At 39.3% G+C, this 27,197-nt stretch overlaps 1 protein-coding gene across 2 annotated transcripts; it reads left to right on the top strand.

The window, feature by feature from the left end:
- Positions 1 to 1,248: 1,248 nt before the first annotated feature.
- On the top strand, positions 1,249 to 17,582 carry LOC139408705 (cytosolic purine 5'-nucleotidase-like). Of its 2 annotated transcripts, none has more exons than XM_071152940.1 (18): positions 1,249 to 1,622; positions 3,791 to 3,864; positions 5,230 to 5,347; positions 5,903 to 5,998; positions 7,763 to 7,854; positions 7,953 to 8,010; positions 8,141 to 8,234; positions 8,348 to 8,401; positions 8,609 to 8,692; positions 8,794 to 8,835; positions 8,934 to 9,035; positions 10,015 to 10,081; positions 11,391 to 11,561; positions 11,714 to 11,765; positions 11,867 to 11,927; positions 12,378 to 12,554; positions 12,668 to 12,763; positions 12,933 to 17,582. In XM_071152940.1, the coding sequence occupies exons 1-18, from the start codon at positions 1,465 to 1,467 to the stop codon at positions 12,972 to 12,974; spliced, it is 1,638 nt and encodes a 545-aa protein (XP_071009041.1). In that variant the 5' UTR covers positions 1,249 to 1,464; the 3' UTR covers positions 12,975 to 17,582. The 2 variants fall into 2 exon arrangements, with proteins under 2 accessions (XP_071009041.1, XP_071009042.1); XM_071152941.1 differs by having other exon boundaries at positions 12,668 to 12,786; positions 12,933 to 13,676.
- Positions 17,583 to 27,197: the final 9,615 nt, after the last annotated feature.

The following is a 27,197-nucleotide window of genomic DNA, read 5'->3' as shown; positions in this document are numbered from 1 at the left end:
CTCTGAACATTTGCCATCATCATTGACATTGTGTCTGACTTGTACATCGTTGTACTTCCTGTTAAAACATTATATTTGTTAAAACTCCTCTGTAAAGATTTGCTCCACACCCAAGCCATTTCCAGTCTAATGACACAATGGCAAATCAATAATTTTGACCTTTGGGATGGTGAGTACAGTGTGATAAAACTGTTAATTCTCTGGGCCCTCTTTACGAAATGTGTTTAGTATTGTGAGCAGGCCCAGGTCTCTGTCGTTATCAGGCTCTGGCCCCAGGCAAACAGGCGCTAATCAGGGAGGGAGAGGTTTTACCTCTGACACTCCTAAAGTCAGCATACTGTATGCGGTTTACTGATGAACAAGTTACATCCCTTAGGGAATGATTCAATCAGCTCGCCTTGAGTTTCTTATTAGTGAGTCTGGGCTGCCATACACAGTTTATCTGTCTGATTTATTACACTCATTTTGAGATAGTATTTTTTTCCCATTACTGTGGTGTTTAGGATTATTATCAGAATTATTCAATGTGTTCTCTCTCTCTCACCTGTATTCGGGGGTAAGTGTTATAGATATACAGGTAACTGCAAACATAAAGGAAACACGAGCAAATGAGGGATACAAAGTGTATTGAAAGCAGGTGCTTACACACAGAGTTAATTAAGCAATTAAAATCCCATCTTGCTTAGGGTCATATATAAAAATGCCCAGTTGCCCATTATTTTGGGTACCATGGCTAGAAGAGATCTCAGTGACTTTGAAAGACGTGTCTCAAGGGAGCATATGGGGTATAAAGTGTGTGTGCGCGTGCGTGCGTGTCACTCACCCACCCACCAGAAATCTCAACTCAATTGAACAATTATGGGAGATTCTAGAGCTTCAACAAAACACCAAATTATGGAATTTATCGTGGGAGAATGGGGTCTCACCCCTCCAATAGAGTTCCAGACACTTGTAGAATCTATGCCAAGGCCCATTGAAGCTATTCTGGAGGCTCGTGCTGGCCCAACGACCTACTAAGACACGATGTTGGTGTTTCCTTTATTTGAGAAGTTACCTGTATGTGGCCTAATGTAAAACGAATTGTTGTTTTCTTTAGTACTTTCTTTGTGTTGTTTTTTGAAAATCGTCCAGCTTCGCTCATATCGCAATAGTGATATCAGCGAACTCAAGCCATACGCACGTTCCTCTATGCGTGTGTGCGACTGATTACATTATCTCGGTATTTTAAGCCAGTTTCCAGTCCGCTGTGAGTTTGACCAATTCATAGACAAGATAGGATGCAGTAGGTCCCAGAGCCCCCGCACCCACTTTTAACTACCGAACCACGAAGTTTAAAGCAAGGGAGTGGCTGTTTACTGACGTGTAGTGAAACCCTTTACGCACAGTTCTGCGTATTTTGGAGCTTTAAAAGCCTCTCCAATTAGTAAGCTTCTAGTGAGATGACAGCTAGGACTTGGGCTACCCATGTCAGATCTCACTATCCCCCTATCTAGAGAGGCTTTTACAGCGACGACTATGGAGGATCCGACTCGGATTGTGACAGATCAACCTACTAAATCTGATACAGACCCGAGCATTTCACCCGATGTGCCCTTGGTGAAGAACATGGAATGTCAGCACAAGTGAGTTATTATTTGATGTAGCATAATATTTATTACACCCATAAAGATATGACACGTGTAGCTCAGTATTGGGTCCAATCCTACACTAGTGCTTACAAAACTGGCAATGCTGTAGTATAAATGTGACACAAACCTGTAGGCTGTAGAGGCCAATCAAGGTATGGTTATATATCATACAGGTTGCATAAGGTCATAGGGCATACACTAATTGGCTCAGCTTATTATAATAATTTTTTTCATTTTTCAAAAACTTGGAGAAAATGTGCTTTCTGTTTTTTACATAAGCATTTTATAACTTTGTGAAAACGTAGCCTATAGGCTTTGTTAAAGTGATCCAACACCTTTGCTGTATCAGGTTCTGACAATGCACAGACATTTATTTTTAAAACTAGGCAAGTCAGTTAAGAACAAGTTCTTATTTACAATGACGGCCTAGGAACAGTGGGTTAACTGCCTTGTTCGGGGGCAGAACAACAGATTTTTACCTTGTCAGCTCAGGGATTCGATCTAGCAACCTTTCGGTTACTGGCCCAACACCCTAACCACTAGGATACCTGCCGCCCCAGAGATCTGTCAGACAGACTCACATTACCTGTTCTGATTGGTGGATGGGAGTGGAGATTAGGAATGGTATGTGAGGTCAGTGACGCCTTCTCTTTCACTCCTCGATTGTAAGAGTCACTCATTTCTGTTCTTCCTCCACATTATAGGCTAGTTGTTTGGCTGAGGTCTAAAAGAGAAGATAATCTTACGTATTTTCTCGCCTTGATACAGGTTCTCAGTCACTCAGGTGTAAATCACACTTGGGGGGACACTTCAATATCAGCCAAGTGTTAGGTATATTATTTAACCGATTACTGTCAGTGTACGCTATTCATGCTTCAAACCAGATATTCTCCATCAGTAGCCTTGTTCATACCTCCCAGGCACCCACTGGCTCAGGGTGACTGTTGTTGTTCGCTCAAGTGAGGCTTCCACAGCAACACGCTTCTAGAACACGAGCTGTCAGATGAATTATTAACAGCTACACTATATGTTTGAACTGGCTGCTATTGGCAGGAGCTGGGGACAGACAGACAGACAGACAGACAGACGGGGTGAGGTGTAGGCCACTCTGACAGGAGGGAGATGGGTTTCTCTCCCCGGGTGTCACTGATAGAGGCTCCATATCACCTGGTGACACAGGAAACCCCTCTGTGGTTACCTTGTGAATGACTGAACTGATCAGAGTCCTGATTTGATATATATGAAAGCAATCTCTCTTTTAACTAGTTTGGTAATTCTTCTGAATACAGCAATCTATTTTCAGAAGTTGCCCATTCTGTCTTTTCATTGTGGTTTCCAAGTCTTTGTTCCATTCTTGATTAAACAAAGATATTTTTGTTATAACATATGGATTTAGTTATTACATAGGCTATCCATTACTGAAATAAGAACCTGTTACTGATGATTAGGTGGAGTTCTGTGTGGTAGAGGCTAGAGAGAACTGACCACAATTTCTGCTGCAGCACCACCGACTGCAAAGTTTGATCACATGCAGAGTGTGCTCAATGAGTTGAATCAGGATACATTAATCACGGTACGTGACTGTCATTAAAAAATAAGCAGTGCCAAGTCTCGGAAATCCTTGCCAATACCATTGCAGCCTCCTAAAAAAAGACCACCTTAAATGGCTTTCCTCTAGAGTCTAGATGGACGTGGCTGTTTGTGTTGGCAGGCTTGAAGACATATGTTAATGAACTGATAAGAGTAGGACTGTGGTGATGTGATGTAGTGCAGTAGGATATAGAGCCCGATACGCCACTACGAGCTGAATGTGCAGCATAAGATATAATTTAATGGTTGGTTCCCAATAATATAGTTGGTGAGGCATATCCCAATGTGACCAGCATTGGGCTCAAGTTGATTGATTTCCATGGGCTTGAAGGAAGTTGAGTCAATTTGTCAAAATGAGTTCTACTCTTGAAGGTTTCAGTAACTGGTCTTAGACAATAGGTCAGATTTGGAGCCACATTCAAGCCATGCCATTAAATACTCTTATAAAACTGATTGGGTATTCTGAAAAGCTTTGACGTGCCCATCTGAGATCTGCTTCTCAACTGACCCCTGTTTGTCTCCCAGATAGTCACTTCAGAAACTCCAACTGTCCTGTTTTCCTTTGATTACAGGGTGTTTGTCAATAGGAGTGTACCATTGGAGAACATCAAATGCTATGGCTTTGACATGGACTACACTCTGGCAGGTAGGTTCATTAATACTGAACAAAAATATCAAATGTTTCATAAGCTGAAATAAAAGATCCCAGAAATGTTCCATACGCACAAAATGCTTATTTTTCTCAAATGCACAAATTTGTTTAAATCCCTGTTAGTGAGCATTTCTCTTTTACCAAGATAATCCATCCACCTGACATGTGTGGCATATCAAGAACCTGATTAAACAGCATGATCATTACACAGGTGCACCTTGTGCTGAGGAAAATAAAAGGGCACTCTAAAATGTGCAGTTTTGTCACACAACACAATGCCACAGATGTCTCAAGTTTTGAGACGTGCAATTTGCATGCTGACTGCAGAAATGTCCACCAGAGCTGTTGCCAGAGAATTGAATGTTCATTTCTCTACCATACTGCGCCTCCAACATCGTTTTTGAGAATTTGGCAGTACGTCCAACCGGTCTTACAACCTCAGACCATGTGTATAGCGTCGTGTGAGCGAGCTGTTTGCTGATGTCAATGTTGTGAACAGAATTCCAGTGGTGGAGTTATTGTACAGGCAGGCATAAGCTACGGACAGCGAACACAATTGCATTTTTTTGCATAGAGTGGTGTGTCACACACATCGATCCAGATGTGTACGACAGCGTGTTCCAGTTCCCTGCCAATATCCAGCAACTTCACACAGCCATTGAAGAGGAGTGGGACAACATTCCACAGGCCACAATCAACAGCCTGATCAACTGATCAACGAAGGAGATGTGTCCCGTTGCATGTCGTGAATGGTGGTCCCACCAGATACTGACTGGTTTTCTGATCCACACCCTTATTTGTTTTTAAGGTATCTGTGACCAACAGATACATATCTGTATTCCCAGTCATCCATAGATTAGGGCCTAATGAATTTATTTCAATAGACTGATTTCCTCGTATGAACTGTAAATTATTGCATGTCGTGTTTATATTGTTGATCGGTATAGTAGCTCAGTAGACCTACTCCAACAAAGAGAAAATGTGATTGTACTGGTAAAGGGCCAAAAAAGGCAGACTTTTGGAGAAAATCTGAAAATCTATGTCTTTAAGGTGTGCAATCATGGGGGGTATACTACAAAGCAAGATTAATGAGTTAGCCTAAACAACCAGAAAAAACTAGATTTCCTGATTCATTAAGAAAGCTAAAGTTACATTTGTTTTTGTTTGTTAGACTATGCCAAATTCAAGCTTATCCTTTAAAAAAAAGAAGTTATTTCAAAATATTTAGGCATGTTAGCTTGATCCTACTTTATAGTATACCGCTCAGAACTATTGAACAGTATATGAGGATAGCAACATTGTTACATTTTCATTGATGAATACTGATTGTTCATGTGTCCTGTGTGTGTGTGTGTGTAGAGTACAAGTCTCCTGACTACGAGGACCTGGGCTTTGAGCTGCTCAGAGACAGGCTGGTGTCTATAGGCTATCCCCATGAGCTACTGCATTACACCTACGACCCTACCTTCCCCACACGGTGAGTTCTCTCTTCCTGTTGATCCCACACACATTTGCATACTGTATTTTTACATGATCAGTTTGGTAATACATAACCCTTTACTCACAAATGTTTTTTTCCTTATGTTCTACATGAAATAGAGCTCCTTAGCATTGTGTTGACGCAAAGCATGGTTAGTTAGGATGGGGCTCTTTATGGACTGAACTTATGAAATGACCCCTAACCATTCTTTTTCAAGTCATTTGTTGCTCTGTGCATTCTATTTTCTGTATCCTTGCCCCAGGGGGACACTATGCTGGAGAAACATCTGACATTTTATCACTTCATCAGCAGATAGAGACCTCCTGCAGGGATAGTTACCCCAAAGGCCTGGTAACAGTAGAATAACAAGATTGGTCAAAATAGAGCAGAAATAAAAAGTAACCTGCTGATACTATCAAGAGCAGCCACAAATCTAAAAGTTATCATCTATCCCTCTCCCATCCATTCCTCTCTCTGCTTGTCTCTGCATAACCATATTCACCCCTGGCTCTCTCTTCCTCCTTTTCATCCCAATCTCTCCTCCCTCCTTAGCGGCCTGGTGTTTGACACAATGTATGGTAACTTGCTGAAGGTGGACTCCAATGGAAACATTCTGCTGTGCAGTCATGGTTTCACCTTTCTAAAAAGGTGAGTGATACATCACAGGAAATACAATAGTTTGTGTGTGTGGATGTGTTTCATTGTACAACTGGGGACATTGTATTAGTCCCCACAAGGTCAAATGCTATTTCTAGAGGGTTTAGGGTTAGAATTAGTGTTAGGGTTAGGAGCTAGAGTTAGGTTTAGGGTTAAGGTTAGGTTTTCAGATAAGGGTTAGGGAAAATAGGATTTTGAATGGGACTGAATTGTGTGACCCCCACAAAGTTGGTTATACAAGACTGGTGTGTGTGTGTGTGTGTTTTGTGAGTATACTGTTTGTAATTCTGTAACAGGATGTCCTTGGGTCAACACAGTCACTGAGCGCACATCTGCACAACCACTTTGCAAAGTCTTCTAAGCAGGGGAACAGGGGAATGACGCACGCGCGCACACACACACACACACACACAGCAAATCGGCATGTCTACAAAGGGGGTCATCAAGGTGAAACAGTTCTTCTGTCAAACATCAAAAGAGCATGGTCACAGAAAACCACAAGGTCAATATGTGACTATTTTCATATGTCCAATTTAAAATACCATGTTTTCTGAAAAACTGATATATTATACACATCTTATCAATCTGAATCCACTGAATTTTGTAATTCTCCGCTGGTTACATTTCATAGAAGAAGCAGAATACACTACCTGTGTGTAGGCTATATATTGCAGCTGTATGAAGGAGTTGTTTTTTATCTTGAGGGTACAGGAGATGGAGTTCTACCCGAGAACTGAGGATGTTGGAGACCAAGGGAGCCTGATCCTGACCTTGGTCAGATCCAACTGTGAGCATCTGTCTCAGTAGGCCTACATACTGCCAATATATTCAGCTTACAACATAAAACAGCCCCCCTGTTCCTGGTTGTTTCATGGAGGACTGAGAAATGAATGCAAAATATCCCCTAAAACTTGTTTCACAGCTAACATGATACTCCACAAGGTGTGCAGGAATGTTAAAAGTTTTTTCTGAACATTAGTTGGGTGTAGATATAGCAGCACTATTTGGAATTCTTTATTCATCCATTACAATGGTGATGTAACCAGCTCACAAATATGAAAACGTATATTTATATCCACCACCTGGTGCCGTGGGATTTGCGAATTAATGTCTGTATGTGTTTACATGTGTGTTATTGCATGATTACGTGAGTTAATCTTTGGGTTATTGTGAGTCTTATGTAGGACTATGTGTATTTCGTTTTTTTATCATGAAAGACGACATTGAATATACTTTAGCTGGACATGTACATAGTGCCCATCTTCCATTCATATAACAGGATTTAGATGTCTTTGGGATCCCCTACCAGCAGCTGAGCTATCAAGAGGCTCCTGTTCCAGTTCAAATCCACTCAATCGCCACTGGATCCTTGCCTCATACTCTTACAGAAAGGCAGACTACAGTGTTGCTTCAGTAGAGAAGGCCAGTGGATGTTTCTCCAGCTCTAGCTGAACGTCATGGTCAAGAGACTCCAAAAAGAGAGGTCTTGTGACGTTGATCGTGCTAGTGGGATACGTGCACTCTGTCTGTTATCTTGTTATCTTCTGGCTCAGTGGGTGCTCTCTGAATGACTCATCATCCAGAAATGCTCCAATAGTAGCTGTTTGGTGTGTTATTGGGGAGGTTGTCAGACCAGCTTACTTAATGAGGTTCTACTACACAGTATGCATGTTTTTATCATGTTTACATGTCTTTATATGCACCTGTGGCTACTCCTTAATTTGCTAGTTGTACACATACTTTCCTTCTCTACAGGGACAAGATCCAAGACTACTACCCCAACAACTTCATTCAGAGAGGCAACACTGACCGCTTCTATATCCTCAATACTCTCTTCAACCTTTCAGGTTGCAACAACAGTGTTATTTTGTCTAGTTCTGTACAATCATGCTGCAAATAAAGTAAAGTAGAATGGCTTTGTAATGCCCTCCTGCTCCTCCCACAGAGACGTATCTGGATGGTTGCCTTGTGGACCTCTTCACCAGATGCAGCAGATACGAAAAGTGAGTGGACTCTATTATCCTCTTCCCTCTTCTCGTTGCCGACTCTTTTTCTCCACAGCTGTGAGAATAGTAAATCATAAAACATAAGTGAGTAATGTGACTGTAGTTTCTGTACTTTTTTTTTTTTTAGCTGCCAGAAAGGCTTCAAACATGGTGACTTGTTCATGTCCTTCAGAAGCATGTTCCAGGATGTTCGAGATGCAATGGACTATGTTCATGATACGGTCAGCATTATACAGTACATACGCCACCCCATCCCGACACACGTACTCACACTTTATGAAACATTACTGTCTGTGCCTTTGTGTAGACTGACTCTCTCCATTGTGTCATATAGGGCAGTCTGAAGGAAAGCACTCTGAGGAATTTGGATAAATATGTCGTCAGAGACGTGAGTGAAAATAACTTTGAAACCTCCCTTAATTGCTGTTCCATATTGGATACCTTTTCTGGATACAGTATATTGACTAAGTGTTTTGGAACATAATTTATGAGATGATACCTCAGTTAATTAGTGACGTTCAACAAGTCTCTGAGATTACCTAAACGTTCTCTATCCAGAGGAATCGACCCTCTCCCTTTCTCTTCTGCTCGATAGCTAAACTTGCCTGTTCTCCTGACTCGTATTAAGGAGGTGGCCAAAGTGTTCCTGGCGACCAACAGTGATTACAACTACACGGAGGTCAGTTGTCTATGTTGCATGGTACATGATGTCCATTCTATTCAATTCAATACATTCTATTCACTTTTATACAAAGGATGTGTCTTTGTTATTTTTCCTAGGCTATCATGAAATACTTGCTTGAAACTCCACCAGGTGCCAAGGTTAGTGTAGGTGTCTCCAGTTTCAAATGAAGGAAAAGGGTTTTGGGGAACAAATTACCATTCATTTTAATCAACATTTCAATATATTTTTTCTTAAGTACCCCAAAAAACCGTGGCGCGCCTTCTTTGACCTTGTCGTCGTGGATACCAGGAAGCCACTGTTCTTTGCCGAGGGAACTGTGCTGAGACAAGTGGACACGGTAAGAACCTTTCACTCATCATCACATGGTGTGTATAGAAAATATCCTTTAACACACCTCGCAATTAGATTCATGTTCTAATCCAGAGGTATATATTTAGAGTTATGCCAGCTTTTACAATTGTGTATATTGTTGTAATTCTATACATTCAGTTATATAGCATTGTTTAAATATTCCCCATGTAATGTTAATGGGGAGCTAACATGGCTGCCATAGAATGTTGAGTGTCATGTACAGTGACTTCAGAAGTATTCACACCCCTTGAATTTTTCCACATTTTGTTGTGTTACGAAGTGAGATTAAAATGGATTTAATTGTAAAAAAATTTTTTTTTAAAAAGGACGCCTGTATCTTTGTAGTGACTGGGTGTATTGATACCCCATCCAAAGTGTAATTAATAACTTTACCATGCTCAAAGAAATATTCAATGTATTATATATTTATTTTACATTTTTACCCTTCTACAAATAGTTTCCTTTCTTTGTAAGGCATTAGAAAACCTCCCTGGTCTTTGTGGTTGAATCTGTGTTTTAAATTCAATGCTTGTCTGAGGGACCTTATAAATAATTGTGTGTGGGGTATGGAGATGAGGTAGTCATTGAAAAAACCTGTTAAACACTATTATTGCACACAGAGTCCATGTAACTTATTATGTGACTTGTTAAGCACATTTTTACTCCTGAACGTTATGGGTTGCCATAACAAAGGAGTTGAATACTTATTGACTCAAGACATTTCAGCTTACATGTTTTATTAATTTGTAAAACGTTCTAAAAACATAATTCCACTTTGACATTATGGGGTATTGTGTGTAGTGGGGGGAAAAATCCATTTAAAATTCAGGTTTTAACACAACAAAATCTGGGAAAAGTCAAGGGTGTGTACACTTTCTGAAGGCACTGTAAATGCTTCATAATGCAGAAACCACATTGGCACAACTCTCTAAATACATGGCTCTGTTCATATCTATCCAACATAGAACACAGGGAAGCTCCGTATTGGAACATACACTGGAGACCTCCAGCATGGAACTGTCTACTCTGGCGGTAAGAATTCAAATGTTAATCACCAGCTAGCACATAACAAAATGTTTCTTATAGGTTGGTGAGAGCATGGTTGTCCTATGGTTATTTTCCATACAACCTTCCCACAACTTTCTGGGAATGGTGCAGGATAGTTGATTGGCTTTGGAACATTCTCAGCACATTTAAGAAAATTTACAAAAAACATGATTTTCTTGGCATTTCATTACTTTAACAGAACGTTTCCTAAAAGTTAAAACATGATTACATGTCATTTAAATGTTGGTAATGTTCTAGGAACGTTCTCCAACTGGTTTGACATTGGGAATGTTCTCAAATAGTTACGAGAACATTAAGAAACAACGCTCTTCTGTGGGAATTTCAGTACTTCAGCATAACATTTCCTACAGGTTTTCTCATGGTTCTATTTAAAGTCATGTTCTCAAATTGTTCTGAGAATGTTAAGAAAACTTTCCATAAAAAACACAAAAAAACTTTACTAATGTACTCTCTCTCTCTCTAATTTATTTAAAAACATATACATTCTGTTTTCAGCATCAATTCAGCATAAATGCTCAAGTGTATTTAGCCCACTAAATTAGTGTTTATTTTCTTTTGAAATGGGGTCTGTTTGTGTAGATTAAAATGGCCAGCTTTGTATGTGTAAAAGAAAACATGGCATGCTAGTTCAATCCTGGTGGCACAGTGGACTAATTACATGGATAGAGAACAGAAGATCATAGGTTTGAATCTGACTGGCACCGTGCCACAATTAAAAATAAATGTGTTTGCATGACTAACACCTAAGTAAATTCATTTCCATGTGTCCTATCTGTGCTGGCGTTCAAAACAGTTAACCAAACCTAAGCTAGCAGTCTTATTGAAACATGTTCTCAGAACGTTATTTAATTATCTTCATATAAACTATCATTTCCATTTTCAGAACGTTACTAAAACCTCCCAGGAAAACTTTCAGGGAACCATAGTAAAACGTTCTAAACGTATGTTTCCAGAACAGGCAAAGTTTTCACTTCCGTTATCAGAATTTTACCAGTTTACCTGAGGAAACCTGAGGAAACATATGGCTTCATTCCCAGAACCAATAAGAAACCAAAAACATACATTCCCCCAACTTCCAAGCAACCAAAACTTAGCTGGGATATTATCATCAAAAAAGGTAACATATTCTATATGTTAGGAGAAAGGGATTAAGATGGTATTAAATTGAGAGAGGGATAGTGAGTTTCACCCATCTTGGTTTCAGTGGGAGTCATATCAGTGGGTGTCACATCTCAACTTTCCATCCTCTTTTATCTGTCTCTCCTCCCTGCAGGCTCCTCAGACATTGTATGTGAACTGCTAGATGTGAAGGGGAAGGACATTCTCTATGTGGGTGACCACATCTTTGGGGACATCCTGAAGTCTAAGAAGAGGCAAGGTTGGAAGACCTTCCTGGTGGTGCCTGAGCTGGCAAAAGAGCTGCAGGTGTGGACAGAGAAGAACCGTGAGTACAAACATGGTCAACCTCCTCTTCATGACCTCACAGTGACCCTAAAACTGACCTATCATATACCACACACATAACGTGGCCACTTTACATACCTTAGGTAATGTAATCTTGGACACCATTTTGACGAGTGTCTCTTTTTCCTCAAGATCTTTTTGAAGAGCTGAAGCATCTTGATATATTTTTAGCTGAGTTGTACAAGTGAGTGGGCATTTATTTTGTTCTATGAGTGACACTCGCCTATTATTTCACTTGACAGAGCTGTGCATGATGTTGTCAATCTGACTGGCCTCTCTCCTTAGGCACCTGGACAGTAGCTGTAGAGAGTGCCCAGACATCACTGCCATTCAGACCCGGATGAAGGTAAACCATGCCCACTGACACATAATCCCTCTCTGAGAAATGTTCTAATACAGTGGTTCCCAACTCCAGTTCTCGAGTACCCCCAACAGCACACATTTTTGTTGTAGCTTCTGACAGAAAAAACCTGATTCAATAATAGTATTTACTGTGGTATTTTTGCAGACCTTACTGTAGTATTTAGTATACTGTTTTTGTTTTATTATCTTGAACATAGAAGTGGAGGCTTTCTCCTTGAGGGCATCAATACTAGAGAAATAAGGTATATAACTAAAGTATACTTAAGTAATAAGGTATGAGGGGGTGTTGTATATGGCCAATATACCACACCCCACAGTACCTTATTGCTTAAGTATACTATAGTTTACTACAGAATTATGTAGTAAATACTGCAGTATTCTATAGTAAACTGTAGTATTTTTTATGTGGGGTACATCGCCTTGTGTTTTACAGGTGGTGACATATAGGATGGATCTGTCCTATGGGCAGATGGGCAGCCTGCTGCGGAGTGGCTCCAGACAGACTCTGTTTGCCAGCCAACTCATGCGTTACGCAGACCTGTACTCTTCCACCTGCATCAACCTGCTCCACTACCCCTTCAGTTACCTGTTCAGAGCCCCACCTGTCCTGGTGAGTCCCACCTCAGATACCCCTGTGATAATAACAAGGACATGCATCTCTTCTTGCATAAAATCTCTTGCTGAAATGACCATGAACATTTTTTTCTTCCTGATGTTGTCCAGATGCCCCATGAGTCCTCGGGGGATAATCACCCCCTTGACTTCCCTTCACCTGAGTTCTCTGTTCTGGATCAAATCCAGAAGATAGCCGAAGCCAAGGTTTGACACTCATACCTACACAGGTATCTGTTATTTACAAATGTTGCATTTTCTGTTTAAATAAACACTGTATTTATCTGTTAAAATAGACAGTCTTGCTTTAAGTCCTGAAAAAGTATATCTTTGTAGTCCATATTTATTTTAAAATATAACTTTTATTTTCTTACAGAGGGCGAGTGAGGATAACACAGCGGAACTGAAAGACACGTGAGGATGTATTTGACAAAACAATTATTCCGTTTTGACAGGACTGTTCCTCCAGATCAAAAAAAAAGTGTGTGTTTTTTGGACTGGCAATTTCTTTGGCACAATATGACAAATATAGCGCCACCTGCTGGAATAGTTTTATAACTCGTTTTTCATCAATCACCCCTGCATTTTCCCCACGTGATCAGTTTGCCAAGGGTTAGGGAAAATACCATTTGGATAGACACTGATTCTAGGTTCATGTATATAAGTGAATATTTGTCTTAATAATATATGTATTTTTTATGTATCTATTTAGCTACAGTACTTTTACACGTCCTATATGCAATACTGATTTTGTTCCCTGTGCAAATGTATATTAACTTCAGTGAGCATGTAAACTGAAACATGTTCAGTGACCATTTATGAAATGCTACTTGTTTGTGGTGAATTATTATGCAGGTTGGCTCATCAGCCTATGTTCAATAAGGATGTAGCTAGCTCCTTTGTGGTGGGTATGCTTGTTTGGTGGTTATTACAAGTCCAAGGTTAGATGGATTTATGACAATTATTACATACAGTATAACAAATATTTACTTCTCTTGTTGGCTACTCGTCACAGCATACCCTATTTTATGTTTAGAATCCTAACCTAGTCTATGGGGACCATGTAATTAGCTGTTTGTCCTAAACATTCATAGATCAAATAAAAGTAAGGAGTCCAAAACATGTATCCTTTCTATAACTGTGAAACAAAATTACAGCATTTTAACATTCATTTGAGTGTAACGAACAAGGTTCTTGGGGTGTATGTACGCTCTCTGCCCATTGGATGGCATCAAATCGCTGTTCTGTGCAAAACGCTTGCAGCCAACTGCACTGTATGCAAACATATGGGTGGGATGTCATTTTTATCATCGAAACTTGGAAGGCTATACTGTAGGTTCATAATGTGTTTCTTCCACATTCAAAATAAGAGGGATTAAAACCCCTTTACCATCGAAAGCATTGGTTCATTGAAATGTGAAGTGGATCATGTAACGGAATTAATCGAATAACACAAATATTGATTGTTCAAATAGGCTACAGTCATTTTGAGGTGCAAGCGTGTGCTACTGGCCCGATGGATGTTTTTTTCGTTGCCTCTCGCCTGATCGTTGAAAATGTTAATAACATCCGATTGCTGCATTTGCTGTCAAAATCATTTTCTTAAAGATTTGATTTTAGTAACACAGAATCATAGGCAGAATTGAAGCACTTAAGCTAAGTAATTTGCTCGTATATCCCAATCTTCCCAAGTTTTCAGCAGTTTTAAATTATTTATTTAATCAACCTTCAAATGATACAAGAAATATAGGCTTAGTTATATTTACTACATCTCATAAATGTAGAAACCTAGGCCTAATTTGGTATTTTCCGATCGAAAACATATGGCATATTCTTCCTATTTTCACTGCTAAAGGTGGCCTCACAGATTGAAGCTGAGTCACGTTTGGGAACACGGGTGCGTCATGTTTATACACTTTGCCCTTGTTTCTCATTATTCACGAGCCCCTTCTATACAATGGCCAATCATTGCAGTTAGCCGTGACTATAGCTACACAAGATTTAATTGCATATCATTGCTTTTCAAGACAAAAACACGACAAAACTGTTCAAGGCAATGTGGCCTTTACATAGATCTATAAATAAATACAAATGATTCTTTAACTATACAATGAAGACCAATTTCGATGATGAATCAAAATATTTCAATGTACAGTACTAACATTTCATTATTGAGACTCAATCTTGATAAAGACTAAATAAAGTCAGGCATCTAAAGAAAACGAATACAACTATGGCAACAGTTAATTTGAACCTAATGATTAAATGTTTGCGGTTTTCCTTTTGATCTTATTTCTCTCAAATAAACATATAGACTACCTCATTTATTCTAACATCTGATCAACACAAAACCCTGATTAAAACCGTAGCTTTTATTCACAGCACATTTACTCACTCAAAAACATACATTTTAACATTACGAAAATGTTTTTGTGTATCAATTTAAAAAAAACTTTTTTTGTGTGTGTAAAACAATTGGGGAGTACTTTGTCTCAGACCGCCTTGGGAGACCGTATGACTAGCTAATTAACTCGTTAACGTATCCTCTGCAGTTAACAGGATGTAATGGAGCTTGCCTGAGCCACACACAAGTGGTGCTCCAAACCACTGACCTGTTGGATTCAGTGCAGGACTCTCAGTGCTCTACCCAGTCAGATATGACTGCAGACACACACACCCATGGCACTGTCCCCCATTCCACGCATTCCAGGATTTCCCAGAAAGCAATGCAAGCAAGCCTCAACAAGTCACATTCTTCACTCTGGGGGAATTTCGCACAGTCAAGTGGTTGAGATAGATCTGCTCCACCTTACTAATACTGACTTCACTTCAAGATAAAATCAACTCAATGATCAATACATACCTTGTCCCTCCCTAAAGCAAACAAAGTCGCTTTTTAATTAATATTCTTAAAAAATGTACAAAGCCTGGGTAAGTACACTACATGACCAAATGTGGACACCTGCTCGTCAAACATCTCATTCCAAAATCATGGACATTAATATGGAGTTGATCCCCCCTTTGCTGCTATAACAGCCTCCTCTCTTCTGGGAAGGCTTTCCACTAGATGTTGGAACATTGCAGCGGGGACTTGCTTCCATTCAGCCACAAGAGCATTAGTGAGGTTGGGCACTGATGTTGGGTGATTAGGCCTGGCTCGCAGTCGATGTTCCAATACATCCCAAAGGTGTTCGATAGGGTTGAGGTCAGGGCTCTGTGCAGGCCAGTAAAGTTCTTCCACACCAATCTCGACAAACCATTTCTTTATGGACCTTGCCTTGTGTACAGGAGTGTTGTCATGCTGAAACAGGAAAGGGCCTTTCCCAAACTGTTGCCACAAAGTTGGAAGCACAGAATCGTATAGAATATAATTGTATGTCATTTATGTGCTGTAGCGTTATAATTCCCCTTCACCTTGCCCGAACCATGAAAAACAGCTCCAGACCATTATTCCTCATCCACCAAACTTTACAGTGGGCACTATGCATTTGGGGCAGGTAGCATTCTCCTGGCATCCGCCAAACCCATATTTGTCCGTCAGATTGCCAGATGGTGAAGCGTGATTGATCATGCCAGAGAACGCGTTTCCATGCCAGAGAACGCATTCCAGAGTCCAATGTCGGCGAGCTTTACACCACTCCAGCCGACTCTTGGCATTGCGCATGGTGATCTTAGGCTTGTGTGTGGCTGCCCGGCCATGGATGCCCATTTCATGGCACTCCAGACGAACAGTTGCTGACGTTGCTTCTAGAGGCAATTTGGAACTCGGTAGTGAGTGTTACAACTAAGGACAGGCAATTTTTACGTGCTCAGCTGTCCCGTTCTGTGAGCTTGTGTGGCCTACCACTTCATGGCTGAGCCGTTGTTGCTCCTAGATGTTTTCACTTCACAATAACATCACTTACAGTTGACCGGGGCAGCTCTAGCAGGACAGAAATTTGATGAACTGACTTGTTGGTAAGGTGATGTCCTATAACAGTGCCATGTTGAAAGTCACTGAGCTCTTCAGTAAGGCCATTCTACTGTCAATGTTTGTCTATGGCGATTGCATTAGTTGTGTCCTCGACAATGGGTGTGGCTGAAATAACCAAATCCACAAATTTTAATGGGTGTCCACATACTTCTGTATATATAGTGTAGCTGCAGAAATATCAAATAGGCTCAGTAACAGAAAATACATGAACCTGATGTATTAATGGGACTGTCTGCTCAGACTGGCAGTTGAAGGGGTTTTAAAAAGTACACCAACATTGTGTGACATTGATCAAGGAGCTTTGCCTTGAGATGTTCTCCAACACTCAAACTTTTTTCTCTGTACAGTTAAGAAATGTTTAATCTTCCACTGAAAGAGAATTGCATTTGGCAGTTGAATGTTAGCTTAAACATTAATTTGATTTAGTTTTGAGCTAAAAACAGAGCTGAGTTTATAATTATTTGAAGCAAAACAATACATTTCCTGATGACACTCACAACCAACTTCCCAGCAGTCTAAACCTTTGAAAGGCTCCCAGATGAGGGACACACAGGAGCACTCCCTGCACCCCCATCCCAGCTCACCCCATTCCCCACCACCACCATACACAGAATAGGACCTGCCTCGCTGCATTCCTCCAAAACACTCCCCTCCCCCACCGATCTGCCTGCCACTACCAATGATGTATATAAACCCTGGATTGCTGATCCTGTGTATTGGCCATTGAAAGGCTTTGAAGCCACTGGTCGGCCACATTGGCACTCCCTAGTAAGAGCAGTTCTACATAGGAATTATTTTAATTCTACAATATTTAAATGGAACGTTTCAAGGACAAAATGACGTGTATTTAAGTATTTATTTGTTGTAGTGGGGACAGTAACATTAGTAATCTCTAAAAATGAAACTTTAAGGAAAATATATTCATATGTCTTCAATTTTTTTATGTTTCGCTAACATAATCTAATTTAAAAGTATGCATTGGATTAATGTGTCTGTAATAGAAAAAAATGTGACAAATAATGTATACATAATAATAAATGCATTTCTATGGCTTCCATTTTTTTTTTTTAACTTACAGCAGTGGGGGAGTGCCAAAATGGCGGCATGGTGGCTTCAACACAGCGCCCCCTAATAGTCATCTAGTGTGTGTATATACATTATTGCCCAGTACAGAGGGTGCTCATTTACTTTGGGGAACTTACACATGGGTACACAAGATACAATCACTAAGTTACTGTACAACTTTTTAAACTGACTTAAGAGACAGAAATTGAAGCATTTATATAATTTTTGTTGCATTTTAAAAAGACATATTTTAGAAAACACCAAGAATCGGAATACAAAATAACTACACAAACAAATGTTGTCTAGTGTCTTGCCTTTAACTACATTGAAATATTTTCAGTCTTAGGATGTCATTTGTTTCCTAATTTATACAGCTGTGCTCTACTGATGTTTCACTTACCACTATAACTACTTGGAATCTGGAAAACATATTTTACTCAATTCAATTAGGATGTTAGAGTGAGCTATTTACAACTTTTTACAGTGCTATATGGGCTACTTTTAGATCCTGTTCTAAAAGCACACTGGGGCCACATGTCTATAGTTCACAAGAGTTCACTACTATACTCCTGAAACAGACTTTGAAAGCAATAAAACTATTCCTGTCTCACCCACCATCCCCTTACCACCAATTCAGAGAGGGCTGAGGCCAAATGCTATGACAATACTATTGCACTGCTAGAATGAATGGTACAGTAGTGCAACATTGTCAAAGCAGCTGACCTCAGCATGTGTCAGCACGTGGACATGGGGACAGCCATTCTCCATTGCCAATACAAGAGATTCAGCTAAAACTAAACCACTTTTACATAAGCAGCCGTGTGTAGCTCACATTTCCCATCAATACTTGGGTGGTTAGATTGCTATAATATAGATTCAAACCTAACAATTTTACAAATACCTGTACACACCAGATGTAAAATGATCATAGCTGCAAATTACTGTTTAATTGACTCATATCATGTGGGCACAATAATATCTAAAGATAAAGCTGTGCTGACTTAAAATCTTCTGACAGCGGTCTACATGTTCAACTTCAGAAACAAACAAGTTTAATCTTTGTAAAGAAGTTATGAAGGAGCCTGATATTTAGTGTTCCTGTTGCCTCACACACAGCCACATGTGTAGGCCCCTCATATTTATTGTCTGTCAACTCAGAGGGGTGAGAGGTTAAGGCAATAGAGGGAGGTGTGGCTCTCCGTTTCATCAGCCAATGCCCTTTTAATATTGCACTGCTCATCTCAATGCCCAGTAGTACAACAGAAAAAGGGCAATGGACGACAACATGGACACCATCAGCCTCATCAGAAGATAGTAGTGCTTCTTACTCCAATCCTCCTGTTCTACCATGACACTATCAAACAAGCAATGGCTGATCAACTCTAATCTGCTAGATTAATTGACCCAGTTTAAAAACAAGAATAGGCTACTCCTCACGAAATATACAATGTTTAGAGAGAGAGTCACAATAGTTAACACCAAGTAGTTCAGGAAATGCAGCAATTTAAAAGGGAAATAATTAGTTATCAAGAAGTAGTTTCTAGAGACAATTCAGAAAAAACATGCAAGTAGACTACTTGCCCTCTAATTCACACAAACATCTTTTAAAGGGAGGCCTACATTTTACCAGAACTCCTTTGCCAGAAAAATATATGTTGAAAGCATCATTATCACATAGGCCTAAACTGTTAATTATTTTAATTTCTTTCCCTTTAATACAAAACACACAAATATTTGTCAATCATCTAATTACTTTATACAGGTTTAATTGTGCCTATATCATTTTTAAATGCATCATAAAAAAATATAAGTTGTTCCTCACACAACTGAGAGAAAAGGGGTTTTCCCTGAATCATGACTAGTTCTAATGAAATGTATTCTAATTCTGAGAACAGGGGGACATTTTGTTACTGTGCAACATTTTCATGTAGACTTTGTACTCTTAAAACCATAGTTGAAACTTAATCAGGAACATTTATCATTTGCTCACTTTTGTGTTTAGACTCTGAAATCTTACCTCAACAACCAATAATTTATTATGCCTATTTGTTGTATTATCTGTGCAATAAAATAAAAACTCCGAGGTAGGCTATTTAAAAGATAATTAGGTAGGCTTTAATATTTGTTTCTATCATTGGTCAGCCATTCAGGCGACAACTTTTGAACATAGCATTTTGCTCAACTCATGAAATTAATCTACAGCTGCTAGTGAATAGACCACCGTAGGTCCTGTAATATAATAAACGTGGTATTACTTTATAACAAGACAAATAAAAAAATATGGAAAATGTGCAAAACGAATAGCCTACGTGTAAAATTGCAACGTAGACCAGTGTTACCTCTGTAGTTCCCATGGATTACAATTACATAATTCAGGTATTTTACATAGGCCTAATACCAACATAGAACACAAACTTGTCAACGAACCTTTGTTTTTCTTGAGCGTTCAACTTCTATGTCAAAAGGATACTTATCAGTAGCAGGAATGGATACAATCTGCAAAACAAACGTGCCAGCTCTCTCACTATCACACAGGCGACTTGTTACATAGCCTACATCGACTCTATGCACAATCCATGCTCGTGAATGTCGCTCACAATTCTAATAGCCAGCAAATTATACGTGGTGCATTGATTAAGGACTAAACATGCATTTTTCCTGATTAATCCAGAATGAGGAAAACACAAACTGGTCGAATCTTGTAGAGGGAGCTCTTCCTTGCCCTGTCTTTAAAGCAAGGTCTTGATGCGCATGAAAATGATGTTCTCTTCCCTTAATTATTTTTAAATATCACTCTTCTCCACCCTTCCCAATTTGCCAGTTTCGCCCTGAGCTCCCGCCATTTCCGCCCAATGCCACTCACACAGAGGACCCCCCCAAATTCATAAATGATACCTAGCCAAGGGAGGGACCACAATCAATCCGTCAGGCAAAAAAAATGAAAAGTTGACCAAAAATATAGGGGCAAAACCCACTATGAACCACAACTATGTGTCCGCAACATTAGGAACTCATCCCGTCATTTCAAAACGCGTAAGTATAAAGCCATTTCTCTCGCGCTTGTAGAGAAAATAGCAAATCTTTCATGCACAACCGCACGGCCTCCCAGATCCAGCCTCCATCTTTGACTACTTGACATTCAGAGGCTGCCGGAGCAAATTCCTCGTTTGCATGCCTTCTACTGATTGGCTTCTTCTTGCGCTAGTCTTTGCCATATGATAAGCCATTGGTTTAGTTTCGAGGTGTTCAATGTTTTATCGGTTCCAGGATTGGTCACATAGTCTACAAGGAGCACCACAGCCTATAATGAATGCATGATTAACTATCTTCCATTCACAAATTTCTCATCACCATTACTTTTCAGTACACTCTATCCACCTTTTCGACTGTAAAAGTCACACGCGCCTTTAAATGGATTATATCAGGATTAAACCATAATGATTACGATAAGGCTATGCTTGTGGATGTTATTATGGTCGAGGCTTTTTGACCAGCCAACTCAACAAAAAAATATTATTACTATTATTTTTTACCAAAACGTAGTCAGATAATAGTTAACAGTGTAATGCATTTTAATATTTGTACTACATTAAATATGCTTGTGTTGCCTTATACTATTATACACCTATACTTTAATGACAATTCAGGCTTCCCAGAATATAATTTGACTATTTAGTTTGCTTATATAATCAAAGACATAAAAGGTTAATGATAATATTAAGAAATGTTTTTGATTAGTAATAATGGACTTTAAACAAAACCATTTTTTCTATAATAACACCAGTAATGGTAACCCCAGTGACTAGTACAACTTTATTTTTGTTTTGGAATAGCACTACACAGCTGATTCAAATGATCAAAGATTGATTATTAATTGATTATTTGAATCAGCTGTGTAGTGCTAGGGCAAAAAGCCAAAACGTGCACCCCTTGGAGTCCCATGTACCGAGTTTGGGAAACCCTGGACTAGTAACACCAAATCTTCAGAAAATACAGAATATCTAAGTAGGCAGCCACAGTAGCTCAAACCACACTTCTTAAATTGTAAATTAATCAAAAAATCATGTGATTTGCTTAATTATATTCATCAAATGTCCTTTCCCCCTTACTATAAACTGTGTAACACCAGTGACACATCCTAACGCTTCGCTTGAAATGACCAACTTAATCATCAAATTGCTAACAAATGAAGAGAGAGTGCAGACACACCATGAACCTTTGACCCAGTAAGAAGTTGGCAAGGATGTTGCATTTAAATTTTATTTATTTATTATTTATTATTATTTTTAAAAATGTTTATAGAAGGGTAACACCAGTGACATGAAATTTATATTTGTAATATTTATGTAAGTGTTTTTCCTGGTGGTTAAGGCGGGAGACAGGAAGCCACCATTTTCATAGAATGATTGGCTTTAGGACATATGTTTACCTCAATCCCACTCAAGATATGTATAAAGTAGCCTAGTTTATAATAAACAGTTATTTGTGATTAACTAAATAACCTCATGTTTAAAACGTTAGACCTATTAATATTTTAGTCAGAGATGCAGATATTTGGACATAGTCCTCCACCCATCTAATTACCAAGATTTAGCTAATAAGACTTGACTCCTGCACACTTTTGTACACACAGCTATGCCACTCAAATAAGCAAATAATACATTTGACACTTCTTAAAAACACCCAAAAGTGTATGAATAGTATGTAATTTGGCTAATTTAAACTCTAAATTAAGTATAAGGACTGTTGTCTCCAGTAGTGACGACTGTTTGAACTGTTTCATGACTTGAATATAGACTAAAGATTTTTGGAAGCTCTCAGGTTGGTTCATAACTGTGAAGAGGACCAGTGGGGGCGGTCCCAGTAGGTGACTGAACCCTTGCAAAGCTTTGATTGACGCCTGGAGGAGAGTAGTGGGCTGTGAAATCTGGCATTCCTGATCAGGGGAGCTGAAATAATGGTATTGTCCTGTGGGAGAGGGCCCACTTTTCACCACCCCACCCTACCCCACTCTGAAGGGATCTGATTGTGCTGCCGATCGGCAAAAAATGTTTGATGTAAGGCGTGGCATGATGAATTCAGAGGGATACAGAGATATTATAGGCCAGTGATGTTCTCTATCTCTTGGTTTACACACTGCCATTAAACACCACAGAAGAGGAGTTCTTGGTCTCACTGTCCCTCTGTTTCTCACTCGTCTCTTTTTATAAAGCAGTAGGCTACAGACAGTCTCTTCATCACCACTCCTTAGTTTATCAGAAGTAGTCTGATTAAACTGTGTTTTCTATATTAAAAGAGAACAGACAACAGTCATGAACATTGATCAATGCTCCCACTCTGGACTTTGAAAGGTTTGTGAAAGGTGCCACTCAAACAAGTTTCTTGATAGCAAGTCTTGATAGCAAACCTCATTCATCCCTCTTCGACATTTCTCTTCAAAGCCCCGGCTTAGTATGGGATGCAGTGTATCTCTTGCCATGTCAGAGCACAATGCAGACCAAAGAGATCATTACAAATTATAACTACTATCGATTTTGTTCAAGATTGCAAACTGACATAGAACCCAAATAGAAAAACATTAACATTTTCATGAACATAAATTACAATATACAATCGATCAATCTATGAAAGAGAATAGATGGAAAGCTAAAGGAATGGAAAGGGGATGACATTTGACAAGATACTGGCCAATTAACTGTCATTTATAGTCTCACTGAGATAAACTTTATTGTTGGTCTGAGAGAGACTTGCCATGGACAGCAAATAAGAGGTATTGATGGGAAAATATTTGTGGAACTGCATTTATGGATTCCTAAGGGGAACTGAATTCAATCTAAAATAAATAAATGATTCTCTGGGAGAGAGAAGAGCAAGGTAGAGAATGAGATGAGTGTGAGTATTGAGACAGTAAAAAGAATCCCAGCAGAATAGAGAAACTTTCATGTATCATCTCATAGTATCCCCAATGTCCACTTCAACCTTTCTATAATAATGATTCATACAATAAGAAATTAAGCATCTGTTTATTCGTCTGTTGAGTTTTGTACCAAGGACTTGAGTTTGTGGCACAAACAAAACAAGATTATGAGTGGTAATGTAAATACTAAAATGTATTAATTGCCAGGTCGCAATTGTAAATGAGAACTTGTTCTCAACTTGCCTACCTGGTTAAATAAAGGTGAAATAAATAAATAAAATTATGATAAAAACAAGTATCTTGTTAATTAGATCTTTATTCTTTCTATCATTATCAGTGTTGTTGACCTTATAATTACATACAAAATACATTAAACAAAAGATTTGTATAATAGATTTTTTATAATTATCTGACTTATAATTAAATTAACTAATGAATGTATCTTTTGTGGAAAAATACCACTGATATAATCAATAATGCATTTGTACAGTCTAGGTTTTTGGGCGGCAGGGTAGCCTAGTGGTTAGAGCGTTGGACTAGTAACCGGAAGGTTGCGAGTTCAAACCCCCGAGCTGACAAGGTACAAATCTGTCGTTCTGCCCCTGAACAGGCAGTTAACCCACTGTTCCCAGGCCGTCATTGAAAATAAGAATTTGTTCTTAACTGACTTGCCTGGCTAAATAAAGGTAAAATAAAAATAAATAAAAAAATTTCAAGCTAGATATGTTCTGTCCTTCCTGTGCAAAGTGGCAACGTTAAAATAATTGAGAAAGATGATTTGATTCCTTACTGTTTGCTTATTGCTATTACATCTAGTTATTCATTCAACTCTTACAAACAGAATTGCATTGGTTATACATGTATACTGATTTCATTCATGTGATCAAGAATGAACATTAATACAAGTTTCATTTAAACTTCTTGATGTGATTGAAGCATTTGAATCATAATTGAATCACAATATTTTCAGAATTTCACTTGATGAAATCATGAACATGTTGATGTACTGTTTAACTCAAAACAACAAACATCAAGATAGAATTTACTGTAGTTGTGATTTTGGAAGGGCAATTGTATTTGATTGAAAATTAATTTCCTTCCCAAAATAAGATACAATGAACAAAATATATTTTAAGATAACGAAATAAGTATTTTCCAACATTACATCACAGGTTTTCAGAGGTTTATTTACTTACAAACAAACCAAATATTTACCCAAATGTTTTAATATTTCAAATGAAAATCTTGAATAAAGCTGGTCATAGATATTTATATATTCAATATTTAGGCAATTTACTGTTTCAACAAACCATTGCAAACTAATGATTAAGAATGTAACAATACAGACATGTTCATTTGAATATGCTGCTATTCAAGATTCAACGTAGACTGTATTGCAAAATTTAGCCAAGTGTCTGTCTTCAAAGTATTGGTGACACTAAGGATAGACATTCCTTGCTATTTCTGTATTACAAATAGAGGGAAATGAGCATAAAATCCTTTACCCTGCTTTAGCTTTGTCCTATATATGACCAGTTCAAATTCCATCTTGAAGTACTTTACCACACACACAAAGAACAAAAAAAATACATCCAAGCCAATAATTAATAGCCTTTTCCAATAGCATATTTGGAGAGTGTGAATCCTGAAAAATTTGGTGAAATTACATTTTTCATGCTTTGATTCTAAACTCTGAACTGTGAGGTGTCATGGGGCTGAGAGGATCCTTTTAAACATTGGAGTTATTGTTCCCTTCTTTTTTCCAAACTCCCTTCCTCTGAAAATGTACCTCCCTTCTTCCTCTGCCCTTTAACCTCTCCCAACCCCCATCCCTCCATCCCCCATCTCTCTCCAGATTCTGTCTCATCAGGAGAAGGGCAAACAACTGATGGATAGTCATTGATAATTTCCCAACCCCAAAATGTTAATGGATTCGTTTTTTTGGTGAGTGTGGGGGTGGGGTGTGAGTGTTCCCCATATTTTCTCACACAGAGAGTTGACCCCACCTCTAGCGCCCAGCCCGTGTGTGCTGTGTACCCTGTCTCTACCACAGGCTCCCCTCTCCCTCCAGAAACAGGGTCTATCCACTCCATGCATGACATTCCAGCTGTGTGGGTGGCACTGCCTTTTACAGCGTCTCCAGCAGTATGGTGACTGGTTCTGAAGCTCAGCACCACAGAAAACACCTCAGACGTTCCATCTTAAGCCTGACAGTTTCTCCAGGCGCTTGGGAGTGTTGCTTTGGAATGTAGTCATGGTTCAGCTGGTGAAGATGGGTGAGAAGTGTTTGTGCAGTGTGTTAAAATGTTCAAAAGTTAATTCAATTGATTGTGTAATTGACCAAAAGGATAGTAGATCATTATAGGAGTAACTGGTAATGCAAATGCATTTAAAAAAAAAAAACTTGTTTTCAGTTTAGCCAATCCCATCACATTTATATCCACCATCCAAAGCAAATGAAGGACATCATGCTGGTAATTACATACATCAACATAGTTGAGATCTATCTTCTCGTAAGAATGGCGTTTTACATAGGTCGAGTGGGCTGCTCGATATGTCTTTTCCGCTCTTTGGTGTACGCCACGGTTGTTTTTCTTTCCACTCTGTGACTGTTTGAGTCCAAAGGATGAAAACCCAGCCACATTAACTGAACTTCAGAGGAATTCTTCACTTTATGTACTGAATGCCCTCCGGGTCAGAGGGCCAGAGGGGAATCCACCTGCGCCCGGGCAGGCAAACCTTATTTAAACAGTCCTGGAATTCCAGGCTGGAGGACGTGATGGAGGGGGAAAGGAGGGGGGAGAAACCTCTCCCATTAGCATGGGTGTGAGCATGGGCCACAACCAGCACATGCATGCACACTTTGATAGTAGGCTACCGGAGTTGGGTAATGACCATTTTACTAGATTACCTGATTTTGCAGAAGTTATAAAGGCCAACAAAAGACTTTGTAATATGTTATTACTGAATAATAAACATGCTTATTCTGTAATTATATAACATACCTTTTTCATTAAGTGTGATTTTCATCATTCTGTTTTTGACCATAATATGCTAACATGAGTGATGTCATTGTCAAAACAGTTCTCCTTGGCAGGTAGAAAATAATGATTTGTCTCAGATAACCTTACTCTCTCAAGAGTAAATCACGTCTCAATATACTCAGTGGTTGGCTAGTTCTTGGGCTGCCCTTGTACCTGCCTGTCTTAGATGAGGATTCATGTGAAAGGGACTTAAGGACCTCTTCACACCAAACCCTACATTCCAATGGTGGGTTGACTTATTTTAGGACACCTAGCTTGACGAACCGTGTTCCAGATGACATGCTACAATCCCCATGGCCCCGGTGGATTTGTCTAACTGGCCAATACGTGACGAGGGGCGGACCCTGGGAATTCAAAAGCCCCGGTCTTTCGCTCTCTCTGCCTTGACCTCACTGACCCTTCCCAACCTCCAACGTCCTGGAAGCCCTCTCCCTCCCTGCCCCCCTACAACCACCACCTTTAACTATTTCAATCTGGTCCCTCTCCTTCTCTCAAATGGTACATAATTCCTCACCATATTTGCTAGGTGTGAGAGCCTTTTGATTGACAGGCATTTTGGTAGTAATTCTGATAAATGTCTGAAGTGGGCAAGGTGGGGTGGTTGTGGTTTCAGTAAGCTGGACATTTCAGCCAGGGGTCTGT

The sequence above is a fragment of the Oncorhynchus clarkii genome, chromosome 5 (genome assembly GCF_045791955.1).
Source record: "Oncorhynchus clarkii lewisi isolate Uvic-CL-2024 chromosome 5, UVic_Ocla_1.0, whole genome shotgun sequence".
NCBI lineage: Eukaryota > Metazoa > Chordata > Actinopteri > Salmoniformes > Salmonidae > Oncorhynchus > Oncorhynchus clarkii.
This window is presented reverse-complemented; position numbering and strand designations above follow the sequence as displayed.